This window comes from Pelophylax lessonae, assembly GCF_965119305.1.
Source record: "Pelophylax lessonae genome assembly, chromosome: 13".
NCBI lineage: Eukaryota > Metazoa > Chordata > Amphibia > Anura > Ranidae > Pelophylax > Pelophylax lessonae.
Window position 1 is genome coordinate 147532829 of NC_138780.1, and position 16540 is coordinate 147549368.

The window sequence follows — 16540 nt, forward strand, 5'->3', positions numbered from 1 at the left end:
TTTATTAAAAAAATGAAATCCTCTTACAACTACAGGCATGCAAATAAAATATGATGATTTTAGTGTTTCTTCAGTAAGATCTATGAGCTTGCTTGTACAAATGTAACATGTCAGTTGAAAGCTATACTGCCCCTTTCAGGCTAGGCAATCAGCTTTCATGAAACCTCACTGGCTTCATGCTTGTTCCTGGTCAATGACAAATCCGGTACTGAAAACAGGATAAGGATGACAGCCCTGGAGTCGGCACCTTAAAAACAATTTCAGAAATGGCAACATACTTTTCTTTTTTTTCCATCAAAATAGTTTATTAAAGAGTAAGTAAAAAGGAGTTTACAAACATTTGCTCTAATGAGCGCATGAAAATATAACACAAAGGTTTTTTTTTTTTTTTTGGTTACAAATACGTAGCAGCAACATGTTGTACACTGACAAGTCAAGTAAAAGTGTCCTGAGCATGGGACACATATAGTGTCCGTATGAGCAACATTCAGAGTACCGATAGCCATACTTATATAGGAGTGGAGCAGCCCGACCCGCCCATGGGGTCGATCACAGTCGGGCTCTCCAACACATCAGAACCAGCAGGGCAAGGGAAAAAGAAGAATAAGAAAGAAAGAAGAGAAAAAAAAAAGGGGGGGGGGAGAAGGTGAGGGCAGAATGGTGAAAAGAATGGGGGGGGGGGGAATTTCCAAAAGGCACAGAGAGTTATAGGAGAGAACAAAAGTGAAAGGGAAAAGAGGAAACGCGTGGGGGGAGACGCGCCAGATGCACGCCCCCCCCCCCCCCCCCGGAGCGCCCGTACCCACCAGCCCTGCGTAGCAGTTCAACCTATTCAAGTGGGACAGTCCCCATCACTTCCGCGTATGGCAGTGAGGATTTAAAAGCAGATCAGCACAATCAAGTGGCATGAAATTTGTGTATTCTATCCTGGGATGTAAAAATTAGTTCTTCCATCTCTTCTGTTTTATTGATTCTGGAGAACCATTCCGCTGGAGTTGGAACGCGCGCAGATTTCCAATATATGGGAATACACATCCTGGCGGCGTTAACCATATGCATTGCTAAGGACTTGAGGTAGTGGCGTTTGGGCAGGGACGTATGATGAAGTAAGTATTGGGCTGGTGTGAAGTCCAGAGTGTAGGAGGTGACTCGGCAGGTGATCTCGTGAACCACCTTCCAGAAAAATTGGAGGCAACAGCTCCACCATATGTGTAATAGAGGCCCATCCTCTTGATTGCATCACCAGCAGAGTTTGGAGCAGCTGGGATAAAACTTGTGGAGAAGTGTAGGGGTCCTATACCACCTGCTCCATATTTTGTATGCGTTTTCCTGGACAGAGGTGTTAAGGGAACTCTTGTGTATGCATTCATTGACGGTTTCCCAGTCCTCATCGGTAAGGGAACTCTGTAGGTCAGATTCCCAAGCCTTGCGGGCCGTATCCTCAGGGTGCTGGGAATCCGCCAGGAGGATCGCCTAAATGTACGATATAGTATGGGACTGCGGTGACCGTCTGGTACACAATGCCTCAAATGGGGAAAGCTCTCTAGTCCATTGACCCGCCATGGGTGGAGAGGTAAGGAAGTGGTGTAGCTGTCTATATGACCAGGATGGGAAAGAACGCGTGAGAGACCTGGCAGCTAGTTGCAGCAAAGAAAGTAGCCTTCCCTTCTGTAGGAAGGAGCGCACGTCCAGACTTTCATTCGGGAGTTCTTCCCGCAGGAAAGAGCTAGACAGACCCGGAGGGAAGGCAGGATTGTTGCGGACCGGGGTAAGGGGTCCATGTAATGATGATAGCGAGGCTTTCCTGCAGGCCACGCGAAAGCAGGTCAGGGTGGCGTTGATGAGAGGGTGAGTCCGGGTCCGGGGAGGGTGATGCTGCGGCATAAGCCAGGGCAGGGCGCCAAGGACGGTGTCGGACATGTGAGATTCCAGCATCACCCATTCCTTAGAGCCGGAATGGAGTCTCCAGTCCACTATCCTAGCCATATGGCAGGCCAAGTAGTATCTATGCAAATCTGACAGTCCGGCCCCCCCCCCTTAAGTTTCGGGAGAGTAAGTTTCGAAAACCCAAGGTGGGGTTGGGATTGCTTCCAAACAAAGGCAGAGCAGGCCCTCCTATATTCGGAGGGCAACATACTTTTCTAAACTGACAGGTTAATGAAAAAAATATGGTAATTTTAAGTCTTACATAACTGATAACAAATCATAGCTGGACTGGAATATAGCAATATGACTGATACAAATTTTAGAAACCCTTTAACGGTAAAATTCCACCCAAATGGGGAATTTCCGCTTTAATGACTCGTCCCCCGCTCCCCTTGCCCCCTTGCACAACTGGCACTTTTGAGGAGTGTGGGGGAGGGGAGTCTAGGGGGTAGCAGGTACCCAATTTTCACAATTACCTGCTCCCACTTCTGTTATGAGCACCACGGCGCTCAGCAACGGAAGTTCTCCTTTCTCCCTCCCCCTGCAGTCTTCTGGGACACTGACAGGTCCCAGAAGACTGCACCCAACATTCAGGATGCACAGTGCCACTCACGCATGCGCAATGGGCACCCGGCTGTAAAGCCGCAATCTGTCACAGCCGTGCCCATAGTGAAGATGCTAGTGCTGGCGAGGGAGGACAGAGGATAGAGATGGCTGGGGTGAGCTCACTGCTGGACCGCGGGACAGGTAAGTGGCTGGTTTTTAAAAGTCAGCAGCTACACTTTTTGTAGGTGCTGACTTTTATTTTTTTGTTAGGTGCCTGGAGCTCCTCTTTAAGCAAGAGCCCAAATATATTTCTTTTTAGTGAAAGACTGATACAGACCTCTAGTGGAATCCACAGAAAACTACACACGGCTCTGTTGTGTCAATCATGGCTTTTGGTTCAGTGCACACAATTAAACTTCTCATTTGGAGAGAGTTTGGCAGAGATTAACATGCACCTGCCAAATGCTTCATACAACTGAAATATTAAAAAGCCCTATGAGCCTGGTAACACGTATTTGCTGTGCTTCCAGGCTTGCTTAGTAATTGAACATATTTGGAAATGAAACCCTTTATCTCCCTAAAATATCCTTTGTTCACCACCCTAATCTGTGGCCTTTGATGCCCTTTCACATGTACTGGTCTGGAATCACTTTCATAAAGGGACATGGTAGTCAACATGGTCTAATTTTTCTAAGCCCAGGCCTTGACATAAAGCTAGTTCTTCTGTTTTTGTGTTGTTTATGGTGTCAAAAGTTATATCCACTTGTAGTCTCTATCGGAAGCTCTTGTAAAGGGTGACAACACAGGATTACTGCTGGGAGACAGGGACAGTTTGTTGTCACCCTATAATAAAAAAGTTCTTTCATGGCAAGACCACCAAGTATTATTTCAAAGAAAAATACTGTATTGAAAAGCCTTTTAAAGTGACATTAAAAAGGCATTATATTGGTTTTTAGTGATCTTGTTTATATATACTTAAAGTGATAGCTGACAGTCACTTACATTTCTGTTTATATTGTAGGTCTATCATAAGAAAGACAAATCCATTAACAACGTCGAAAGTAGCCTACTTTAAGAGGAAATATGCAGAAGAAGAAAATGTACATCAAGATTGCCAAGGATGTTTTCCAAAAGTGAGTCTACTGTGTTATATGTATTTTTTTTTACCTTTTGATAATTAAATTATTTAATTATCAACATGTTGGCAGAATTAAGTAGGAAAAATAAATTTAGCAAATTTGTAAAAGATAAAAAAAAAACAAAAAAGCCAACATTCTTCTCTCTAAGATTTCAGCTTCGATCTTACCAACCTTATTTTCTGAGGAATGGGTCTGTTCTCCTTGACCCCAACCACATGAGATATCAGATTGTGGATATTGTATATGTTAGCACATGGGGTAGAAATGATCACATATCACTACTTATTAGGTCAGTAAGCTATCAGTGTTAAACTGACAAAGCAGTAGAGTCCTGATTGGCCCAAGGTGACCTTCACCTTTCCAGGTTACATGCTACTGTGTAGGCCGGGGATCCCAGGGGGGCTAATATCAGGACAGACTAAAGCTGGCCTTACACCTGCAGAATATTCTTCAAACATTTTGACAAGAATTGTGCTTTCATGGACTTGACTAATTTCAAACAACTTTTCTTCAAGTACCATCTCATTGTCTCGATTTTCGGATAAAATTTCAGAGCGTGTAAAAGTAATGTAATGCTGCATGTGACCTTTAGACATTCATTATACCATCATTACGAGGATATTACCTTATTTGCATTGACTTTTTTCCATACAACATCCTCCCTCCTGACAATTTGGGAGTGTGCCGATAATCTACTAAGGGACATAATCCTTTACACGTCTAATTTACAGGAACAAACAACATTCCCTGGTAAAGCTTGTTCTATTTCCAAAGTAACTTTGACAAGTGCATTTGCATAACATTAGTTAAGATTTTTCTCAGCCAAAAGCCAATTTAGGAATAAAAATTTGTCTGTTACTATTAAATTCAATAAAACATTTCCATCCCCGTCCTTCAATTTTCCCACTCGCTCCGGTAGAAAGCAATTGTTGAATTGGCCCCTTTAACTGTTGGAAGTTAAAAATGCATTAAATGGTTTTATACTGTGTACATACATATAAAAAAAATGTGTGTTTCTATTTCTGCCTGCAGTTTAGCTTACATGTGTGCCCATGGAGGTTAAAGCAACAGGTTAAAGTGTTACTAAACCCAGAACCTGCATTCACTATATCTGGTCTCCTACAGTACACAGAACATGGAAATGCAATTCATTTAGTAAATATAAACCAATAAATACCCTTTCTCATCACCAGCATATAGCAGTCTTGTGACTTCTATCAGTTCCTAGTAAAGCTTGTAGTCGGAGTTTTCATTCTCCCCTGATCCTCTGTCTGAACTTGTCTGGACCGTGCTGATTGGCCCTGTGCTGATCACATGCACTCTCCCAAGAAAAAAAAAACTCTAGCACTGAGGATGTGCAGCCTGTCCCCTGGCTCTATAAAGAGCAGGTTATTTTTGGAGACAGTAAAGGAATAGGAGGATCAGAGGGACAGGATCAAACAGCCTTTATACACAATGCAAGGGATTAACCCCTTAGGTTCCACAGTGAATATAACAAGCATGCTTTACTGCATATACAGACTGATTTTACTGTTGTGGGTTTAGTAACACTTTAATTGAATTCCCTTAATCTCCAGCCGGACATACCTTCTCTCTGTTTCCTTACCACTCTGTTCTATTATCAGAGCAAAGAGAAATACCCAATACTTCCCCACGTACCAGTGTTACAGCAATGGTACTTGGGGAATGTCCACCCAGGCACTCAATGATGACTATAAAATCTTTTCTGAATAGAGTGGTGGGGAGTGTAGAGATGTTAAGAATATGAAGCTGTGATGGGGGAGCAGGTGACAGTCGAACATGTTGTATTAGCTTGCAAAAAAATAGGCATACTAAAGTATATCTAAAACCCCATTTGTGGAGATTTTCCTTCAGTGCCTGTCTTAACCACTTGCCGACTGCCTAACGCCGATCTACGTCGGCAGTCAGCCCCTCACAGGCAAAGTGACGTAGGGCTACGTCACTAGCTTGTGAGGGTCTAGGGAGCGAGCGCGCGCCCCCGGAGGCGCGCTCCCGCTCCCGCGTGGTCACGGACCCCCCCGCGCGTGTGACCGGCGGACCCGATGTCCGCCGGTCACTCGGCGATCGGCGGGGGAGAGGGAGAATGTCAGGCAGCTTGTGTAAACAAGCCACCTGTCATTCTCCTTGCTGTTAAGACACTGATCTCTCGGATCTAGTATGTAGATCCGTTGATCAGTGTCCATACAGCTCAAGCCCCAGCCAATCACAGTAGAAAGCACGCCCCTAGGGATACACACAGCCCCTCCCTCCCAAATAAAGTTAACCCCTTCACTACCAGTGTATTTTTACAGTAACAGTGCATATATATAGCACTGATTACTGTAGAAAGGTCACTGGTAACCCCAAAAGTGTCAAAAATGTCAGTCAAGGGTCCGATCTGTCCGCCCCAATGTCGCAGTACCGCAAAAAAAATCGCAGATCGCCGCCATTACACGTTAAAAAAAAAACAACAAAAATGACAGAAATCTTTCCCTTTGTTAGTAAACGCGATAACTTTTGCGCAAACCAATCAAAATACGCTTTTTGCGATTTTTTTTACCAAACATAGGTAGCATAAAACAAATTGGCCGAAAAAGTAAAAAAATTGTGATTTTTAAATTTTTTTTTTGGGGAATTTCATATAAAAAAATGTGAAAAATATTGCTATTTTTGCAAAATTGACGCTCTTTTTTTGTTTATAGCGCGTGATCAAAAAATCGCACAGGTGATCAAATACCACCAAAAGAAAGCTCTGTTTGTGGGAAAAAAAGGACGCCAAATTCGTTTAGGTACAGCGTCGCACGACCGCGCAATTGTCCGTTAAAGTCACGCAGTGCCGAATCGCAAAATACCCCCTGGTCGGAATGGGGGTAAAATCTTCCGGGGCTTAAGTGGTTAAGAGAAAACAGGAAGTGAGAAGAAATCTTTCCAAAGGATGAGAAACCCTCTCTTAGACAGCTTTTACTAGAACTAGTAAAATCCCCCCTCTATTTTCTGTTCCAGTGCAAAAGCACTTGGATCTTTTTCTCAATTTTAGTTTTTGTGACAGTGATCCTAAAGACAGAGGTAATGAATCCCCCAGTGAGACACAGGCAGCATTAAAAAAAAAAAAAACTGACAGTGGTTATAACCCTTCATTATAGTATCCAAACAGAAAAGAGGATGACTTTAACTGCTTGCAACCTTTTCACGTAGGAGTATGGCGGGTCTCCTGTGTTGGATCACGTATCTAGGACGCGATCTGGCACTTCTGCGTAGGGGACACGGGCACTGACAACGAGCTGGCTATGCTGTGATTAGTCAGTCAGCATGTGCCAGCAAATGATTTATGACCAGCACCTGCTGATCGGCAAGTAGGAAGACAGGACAGAGCTCTGTCTATGTAAACAATTCAGAGCTCTTTCCTGTAATGTGCCGATTGGTTTTGTTTCCCTGCAAAGCAGGGAATAAAAACCTCCACATCCCTTAGTGAAAGCACCTTACAGTACACACATAAACACCGCTTAGGCACACATTTAACCCTTTAATCGCCCTGGATTTTAACCCAATCCCAGCCAGTGTCATTAGTACAATGACAGTGCAAAGTTTTAGCACTGATCACTGCTTTAGTGTCACTGGGTCCCACAAAGTGTCAAAAGTGTCAGTGAGCCATACTATCACAGTCCTGCTATAAGTTGCTGATTGCAGCCATTACTAGAATAAAAATAAATAAATTATAATTCCAGTACAAATATCAGTTTTTTTGACGCATTAACATTTGCGTAAACCCATCAATATACGATTAGTGGGATTTTTTTAACAAAAATATGTAATAGAACACATATTGGCTTAAACCTATGAAGACATTTTATTTTTAGAATATTTTTATTGAATATGTTTTATAGCAGAAGTAAAAATATATTCAATGCTCAAAAAGTAAAGGAACACTTTTTAACCTTCTTAGCGGTATTCCCGAGCGTGGCTCGGGGTTACATTTCAGAGCCAAAAGCGGTAACCCCGAGCCACACTCGGGGTACCGCCAGAAGCATCGCTGGATCCTGTAAAAGAGGTTACTTACCTTGTCACCGAGATCCAGCGATGTGCCCAGCGCTGTCTGGCGGCGGTTCTTCCTCCTGATTGTCTCCGTGCCCCGGCTTCCGTCTCCTGCGACGTGACGTTCGCAGGGGGGTGGAACCGGCGGCAAATTCAAATGTAAAAACGCACCAAACACACTGATACTGTTCAAAATAAAAAAAAATCATATTAGTTTGCCCCCCAGTGCCTTTTCCTGCAGTTTTACTGTACTTTTTATATATATACATATACGTGTATACGTGTATATATGTATATACGTGTATATATATATATATATATATATACAGCGGGTGTCAGACCCCCTTAAATTTTTCACTCTTTGTTATATTGCAGCCATTTGCTAAAATCACTTAAGTTCATTCTTCTTCCTCATGAATGTACACATAGCACCCCATACTGACAGAAAAACACAGAATTGTTGACATTGTTGCAGATTTATTAAAAAAGAAAAACTGAAATATCACATGGTCCTAAGTATTCAGACCCTTTGCTCAGTATTTAGTAGAAGCCCCCTTTTGATCTAATACAGCCAGGAGTCTTTTTGGGAAAGATGCAACAAGTCTTTCACACCTAGATTTGGGGATCCTCTGCCATTCCTCCTTGCAGATCCTCTCCAGTTCTGTCAGGTTGGATGGTAAACGTTGGTGGACAGCCATTTTTAGGTCTCTCCAGAGATGCTCAATTGGGTTTAAGTCAGGGCTCTGGCTGGGCCATTCAAGAACAGTCACGGAGTTGTTGTGAAGCCACTCCTTCGTTATTTTAGCTGTGTGCTTAGGGTCATTGTCTTGTTGGAAGGTAAACCTTCGGCCCAGTCTGAGGTCCAGAGCACTCTGGAGAAGGTTTTTGTCCAGGATATCCCTGTACTTGGCCGCATTCATCTTTCCCTCGATTGCAACCAGTTGTCCTGTCCCTGCAGCTGAAAAACACCCCCACAGCATGATGCTGCCACCACCATGCTTCACTGTTGGGACTGTATTGGACAGGTGATGAGCAGTGCCTGGTTTTCTCCACACATACCGCTTAGAATTAAGGCCAAAAAGTTCTATTTTGGTCTCATCAGACCAGAGAATCTTATTTCTCACCATCTTGGAGTCCTTCAGGTGTTTTTTAGCAAACTCCATGCGGGCTTTCATGTGTCTTACACTGAGGAGAGGCTTCCGTCGGGCCACTCTGCCATAAAGCCCCGACTGGTGGAGGGCTGCAGTGATGGTTGACTTTCTACAACTTTCTCCCATCTCCTGACTGCATCTCTGGAGCTCAGCCACAGTGATCTTTGGGTTCTTCTTTACCTCTCTCACCAAGGCTCTTCTCCCCCGATAGCTCAGTTTGGCCGGACGGCCAGCTCTAGGAAGGGTTCTGGTCGTCCCAAACGTCTTCCATTTGAGGATTATGGAGGCCACTGTGCTCTTAGGAACCTTAAGTGCAGCAGAAATCTTTTTGTAACCTTGGCCAGATCTGTGCCTTGCCACAATTCTGTCTCTGAGCTCTTCAGGCAGTTCCTTTGACCTCATGATTCTCATTTGCTCTGACATGCATTGTGATCTGGAAGGTCTTATATAGACAGGTGTGTGGCTTTCCTAATCAAGTCCAATCAGTATAATCAAACACAGCTGGACTCAAATGAAGGTGTAGAACCATCTCAAGGATGATCAGAAGAAATGGAAAGCACCTGCGTTAAATATATGAGTGTCACAGCAAAGGGTCTGAATACTTAGGACCATGTGATATTTCAGTTTTTCTTTTTTAATAAATCTGCAACAATGTCAACAATACTGTGTTTTTCTGTCAGTATGGGGTGCTATGTGTACATTCATGAGGAAGAAGAATGAACCTAAATGATTTTAGCAAATGGCTGCAATATAACAAAGAGTGAAAAATTTAAGGGGGTCTGAATACTTTCCGTACCCACTGTATATACACACATATCTCAAGAGCATAGAGGAGATTCCAGGAGACAGGCAGTTACTCTATTAGAGCTGGACAGGGCCATAGAAGGTCCTTAACCCATCAACAGGGCTAGTATCTGCTCCTTTGTGCAAGGAGGAACAGAATGAGCACTGCCAGAGCCCTGCAAAATGACCTCCAGCAGGCCACTGGTGTGAATGTCATGAAGGTGGCCTGAAGGCCTGACGTCCTCTAGTTGGCCCTGTGCTCACTGCCCGGTACCGTGGAGCTTGATCCGCTGGTCTGCTACTGGTGCTCTGTGCTTTTCACAGATTAGAGCAGGTTCATCCTGAGCACATGTGACAGAGGTGAAATGGTCTGTGGAGAATGTTATGCTGCCTATAACATCATTTAGCATGACCGGTTTGGTGGTGGGTCAGTGATGGTCTGGGGAGGCATATCCATGGAGGGACGCACAGACCTCTACAGGCAAGACAATGGCACCCTGACTGCCATTAGGTATCAGGATGAAATCCTTGGACCCATTTTCAGACCCTACACAGGTGCAGTGGGTCCTGGATTCCTCCTGGTGCACGACGATGCCGCCCTCATGTGGTGAGAGTATGTAGCCAGTTCATGGAGGATGAAAGAGTTGATACCATTGAATGCCCACACTCGACTGACCTAAATCCAATAGAACACCTCTGGAACATTATGTTTTCATCCGTCCAACGCCACCAGGTTGCACCTTAGTCTGTTCAGGAGCACAGTGATGCCCTGGTCCAGATCTGGGAGGAAATACCCCAGGACACCATCCGTTGTCTCATTAGGAGCATGCCCCGACATTGTCAGGCATGCATACAAGTTTGTGGGGGCCATACAAACTACTGAGTATCATTTTGAGTTTCTGCACTAAAATTTCAGCAAAATGGACGAGCCTGCTGCATCATTTTTTCACTTTGATTTTCGAGGTGTCTTTGAATTCAGCCCTCTGTAGGTTGATTATTTTCCTAACACATTACCCAGTCCATATAGATATCCAGCATGATATTTTTCCCTATTTAGATCTGATGTGTTTTCATAGTGTTCCTTTAAGTTTTTTGAGCAGTGTATATATATTTTTTTTCAAAATGTTCTGTATTTTTTTGTTTATAGCGCCAAAAATAAAAAACCTAGTGGTGATAAAATAGCACCAAAAGAAAGCTTTCCATTTGTGGGGAAAAAATTGTATAAATGTAGTTTGTGTACAGCGTTGCATGACCACAGAACTGTCAGTTAAAGTAACACAGTGCCAAAAAGCAAAAAATGGCCTGGTCATGAAGAGGGGTACATCTTCCAGAGGTCAAATGGTTAAGTAGAAGCTTATCAAAAGATTAACACCCTTGTGATTTACATTTGCAGCACCTGATATTACCTGAAGACCGGACTTGCATTCTTAAACTCTCTCTTGAGAAGCTCCGGTTCTTGGAAGACCCCGAAATCTATCTACGGAGGTCTGTGCTGATCAATAACTTGCTCAGGAAAATCCACCTGGAATCCGATAAGGAGAACTATGAATACTACAAGGGGACTCCCAACAAGAGCCCTTATACAGACTCTCGAAAACGGTTGAAACTCATGGTAAAAGGTTGCTATTCTCAATCTCTGTACTATGAAGAGCTGAGGTCATATCATATAGTGCCTTACACTGCAGATGATGTCCTCTACCAGATGGGCTACAATGGAGGTCACATGGCACAAAACTCTCAGCTGCTTATTTATCGGATGAAAGAGTGACTGCCCGCCCAGCTGTACTCTAGTCCAAATCAGCAAAATCCAGAAATGGAAACGCGATAAAACATGGTCTCGCTTGCAAGTAACTTCTTTTTTGTGGAACAAAAGCGACAGGTGAAATAGTGACTTAAAGCAGTTCTGTTGGTCAATATATTAGATGCGTGATTGTACAAATGGCATAGCTTTTCATCATATGTATGCATAGGATGCACATATGTCTGTTGCTCTGGCAAATCTTTGAGTCCCACCAGGTAATAGCTAGGCATTGTAAGATCGATTTTTGCAGTTTTTCGTTTTTTTTTGTATGAGTGGAGCTTTGTTTACTATAAGACCACAACCAAACACCTAAAACAAATGGTATAGCTTAGTTTGGAGCAATGTTTCCTGCAGTATTTTTAAATGTATGATTCTTTATAAGCTGTTTATAAGTTGGTTTACAAAAAATTTTCATGGATGCTGGAAGGTCCCTTCAGGTATAGGCTTCTTAAAAAAGACTCCATTGCTTGGTTAAAAAAATGTAAAGAACCAGGACCTGCAAAAGAAGAGGCCTTAGGCTTACATGTCCTACTGGCCATTTCTTTAATGCTTGCTTTGCTGCAGAGAAACAACCTCACTACATCTGAGTGTTATGAATGCCTGGTCCCCTGCTGTGCTCTGTGGTTCCTTCCACAAAACCCCTATATTACTACAGGACACTGGGGTCAGTGGAAGGAGCCACAGCATGCAGTGGGGGATGCAGACATCTGACACCTCCAGAAGTGTGTGAAGAATTTAACGATTTTTAAAGTGGATGTTGGTCATGAACAGAAGGAAGATGGGAGGAATGAGGATGGGGCAGGTGAGTATATACCATTCTCTCTGAAGGTTCTGGTTTATTACTTTTTTTTTTTTTTTTTTTTTTAACCAAGCATAAAAGTCGCTTTAACATTCTCAGGGATGTGGTAGTTGAGGTTTTGCTCCAGAATTTCATTCTACATATGTCCATTGTAGTTTTAGGGTAGACCTGTTATTAATCTGGGCAATTTGGACTGAGCATATGAAAACAATTACATGACCATAGGCCACCTTCAGAAGAGCATGCCAAAATTTTCAGTAGCTCCTTAGTTATAATATGCTGCACATACAGGTACATGTCAAAAATTATAATAACTTAAAAAACATATTTTTTTCAGTAATTCAATTAAAAAAGTGAAACTCATTTATTTTATATAGATGTGTTACACACAGAGTTATATTTTAAGCGTTTATTTCTTAAAATTTTGATGATTATGGCTTACAGCTAGTGAAAACCCAAAATTCAGTATCTCAGAAAATTAATTTTTTTAATACAGAAATATTGGCTTACTGAAATGTGTGTCCATGTAAAGTATAGTATGCACTCAATACTTGGTTGGGGTCCCTTTTGCATGAATTACTGCATCAATGCGGCGTGGCATGGAGGCGATCAGCCTGTGGCACCTCTGAGGTGTTATGGAAGCCCAGGTTTTCTTAATAGTGGCTTTCAGCTCATCTGCATTGCTGGGTCTGGTGTCGCTCATCTTCATCTTGACAATACTCTACAGGTTCTCTATAAGGGTTTAGGTCAGGCGAGTTTGCTGGCCAATTAAGCACAGTGATACCATAATCAATAAACCAGGTATTGGTACTTTTGGCAGTGTGGACAGGTGCAGAGTCCTGCTGAAAAATGAAATTGGGATCTCCATAAAGCTGGTCAGCAGAGGGAAGCATGAAGTGCTCTAGAATTTCCTGGTACAGGCGGTCCCCGAGTTACAAACATCTGACTTACAAACGACTCCTACTTACAAATGGAGAGACACAACAGGAAGTGTAGAGAAATCTCCCCCTAGGGAGGCAAATTCTCTCTCTGTAAGAGTTCTCATGGGAAAAAGGTGTCTCCACTGAAGTTTTATCACCAATCCTTGTCTCCACAACAACCCAAAATTTTCCAAATCCAGTTGTCTTAGGGACAGAAAGTGAGGTGAAATCCTCTGAACAGGGGTACAGACAGCAAATCAAATGGTACAGGGGTGTTAACCCTTCCCAATTCAAAAAACGTAAAAATTATTATTTTGGCTGGAGCTACACGTAAAAAATGTACCTGTTCCGACTTACAAACAAATTCGACTTAAGAAGAAACCTACAGTCCCTATCTTGTTTGTAACCCCGGGGACCACCTGTAAAGGGCTGCGCTGACTTTGGACATGATAAAGCACAGTGGACCAACACCAGCCGATAACATGGCTCCCCAAATCATCACGGACTGTGGAAAATGTTGTATTTAATTTGGAAATCAAGGTTCAGTGTCTGGAGGAAGAGTGAAGAGGCACAAGAATCCAAGTTGCATGAGGTCCAGTGTGAAGTTTCCACAGTCAGTGACAATTTGGGGAGCCATGTCATCGGCTGGTGTTGGTCCACTGTGTTTTATCAAGTCCAAAGTTAGCACAGCCCTAATTTTCTGAGATACTGAATTTTGGGTTTTCACTAGCTGTAAGCCATAATCATCAAAAGTATAAGAAAGAAATGCTTGAAATATATCACTCTGTGTGTAACGCATCTAAAGAAAATATATGAGTTTCACCTTTTTAATTGAGTTACTGAAATAAATCACCTTTTTGAAGATATTCAAATTTTATGAGATGCACCTGTATATGCAGATCTCGATTTTTCCTGTAAAGGAAGTCTCATCCCTCCTGCCTCTCAAGTCTTCCTACAGGTTTTTTAGGATACTTAGAAGTTAGGAGGGGGCCGAGCAATTCATTTCTTTATGTGCATATGATTCTTAACTCCCTGTAGCTCTGAATCCCCTGAATGTTTCAGAATATAATTTTTACTGAAGACCAACTTCTGCTTCTCAGTTTGGATTGCTCATGTGTATGACAAGTTTACTAATTCACATTATCCAAAAAAAGAATTCGATGGAGTTGGGCTGTTTGGCTCCACATAGGAATTCTTCATATTTTAGTAGTTCAATGTGGTATCTACTTATGCAAGAACATTTACTGAATGTCACAGAAACCAGCACTTTTAAAAAGGCATTGATCCAGAAGCGGATAAATGCCACAGGGGGTTGAATGTGCTGGCGAATCTTGACAAAATTGGCAAAATCAGGAGAATTATGTTTTTCAAATGAACAGTGGCCCCTGAGTAGATCTGGCGTTTGCCACTTCTTCATCAACGTTTAAGCAGGTTTTGTCATTTTTAAAAAAAATTGTAAATAGATACCTTAGGGCAGGGCTTGACAAATTTGCCTGAAATCTAGGAGCCAGCTAAAAAAGTTAGCCAGTTTTTTTTTTTTAAACTAACAACCAAGCTTTATTTAAAAAAAAAAACTGATACTAAATTTACACATAAATACGACTAGAACCCCGCAAAAGGGACAGGACCTCCTGCAGGGCACCCCAGGCGCCAGGTCGCTAATTCTAGTCGCCAATGCGACCTGGCGCCCGGGGTTTGTTGAGCCCTTCCTAAGGGCTCAGAATGGGCATTGTTATCAGGCACCACTTGTACTGCATTGGTACTCAAACACATACATTTACATGTAAAGCACATAAAAAAACTGTGCTTGACCTGCCTTGCCTGTAATGCAAACCCATCTCAATAAGACCCACTGTATAGAAAGGCTAAGCATAGCAGGCCAAACACAGTCTCAGAGCTGTCATCCACTCTATGCCCTTGAAATAAATGGGAATCTTTTTTTGAATGCATGGCATACAATGCCTATCTACACAGTCCCTAAAAGTCATACACACGGGAGGATCCAAAAAACAGAGGAAGTGTGTATTACATTGATCTTAAAATATCCTCCCCATTTCTAGAAAGAGACAAAATCTTTATAGATGATCGATAGGCCCCAAGGCTTTTTGGTTTCCACTAATATGTCTAAGGGCCTGTGCCAACAAGCTTAGTTCTTTTACTGTTGGTGTTCATTTATCATCAGTTTAATAGCTTCTGGGATCATTCAGAATTCATTGATAGGTGCATTTGACCTGGTTTTGGTTTCCCATAGACATGTATTGGAATGCAAAAAAAAAGCCAGTCGACCGGCCCTAATGGCCTGTACACATGATCCGAAAATCGGACGAAAAATACCGCTTTCAAAGCGATCGTACGATAATCGGATCGTTAGTACAGAGCTTTTGAGAGCCAATCACGACAGTTCATCCGATATTATCTGATAGGACAAGCACGAAAAAATTTTTTGTACGATACCAGATCATACAATTTTACAAATACACTACAAAACATTACATCAATTCAGATTTTTTATTGTCGTATGAGAATTTTCATAACTTTAGTAACCTCGCTATTTTTCGATATGCGACTATCATGCAAAAAAAAAAAAAACCTGACGATTTGTCGTCTAATTTTTGGATTGTGTGTGCGGGCCATCAAGGCTACAGCATAGAGTTTTTTTCAAACCTCAGTCAGAATTATGTCTGATGTTAAAAAAAATTCAGTAAATATAAAGAACATTTAAGACCTGGTACATAATAGGACATAATAAGACCTGTACAAAATCCCCTAATTTGTTAAAAATGTATTTTTATGAACTTATAAATTGGATTAGGCCAATTCCACACAGGACAGACTCTGCTCAGCTGGAAATCTATTGTCTGCTGATCCCTGCTGAGCAGGCAGATGGATGTCCATGTCCACTACGCTTATGCCGCCCGCTCTCCTCTGTGGCTGGTCGGATGTGTCTGTTTAGACCCGACTGCCATCCGATCCACTAGAGGGATGGATAACAGATCCCCATCTGTCTGTTTTTTTTTTTTTTTTTTTTTTAGCGGATCTAATCAGATGTCGGCGGTTATAAACGGACACATGTCTGTTTACACCTGCTGTTCGATAGAGGAGAATCTGATTGGTTCACTCGTGTGAAATCACATAATTAGGAGCTTATTAACTGGCTATTGAAAAAAATCAACTTGTTCGACCTTGTTAAGTCACGGGTTATCAGTCATGAATGGTCCTTTTTAAGCCAATAATAAAGTAGCCCTATCACATAACACAGCATAACAGACACACTGCTATGCGGGATGTACTTCCATTGTAGAAAAACACTGCTGTGCTAGACACAGGACCTTGATAGAAACAACCTTTTCTCATACATCACTTTGAGATAATCACAACAATGTGGGAAAGACCAGCACCTTACATGCAGAACACAAGTGGGTTATCAGTCTGGCAGCCTTGCT

The 16540-nt window shown here is 42.4% G+C and overlaps 1 protein-coding gene across 1 annotated transcript; it reads left to right on the forward strand.

Annotated features, from left to right (window-relative positions):
- Positions 1-1561: 1561 nt before the first annotated feature.
- On the forward strand, positions 1562-11804 carry LOC309569856 (uncharacterized protein; the record flags this gene model as incomplete). Its single annotated transcript, XM_082275848.1, has 3 exons — positions 1562-1848; positions 3494-3605; positions 10971-11804. The coding sequence occupies 3 exons, from the start codon at positions 1562-1564 to the stop codon at positions 11343-11345; spliced, it is 774 nt and encodes a 257-aa protein (XP_082131974.1). The 3' UTR covers positions 11346-11804.
- Positions 11805-16540: the final 4736 nt, after the last annotated feature.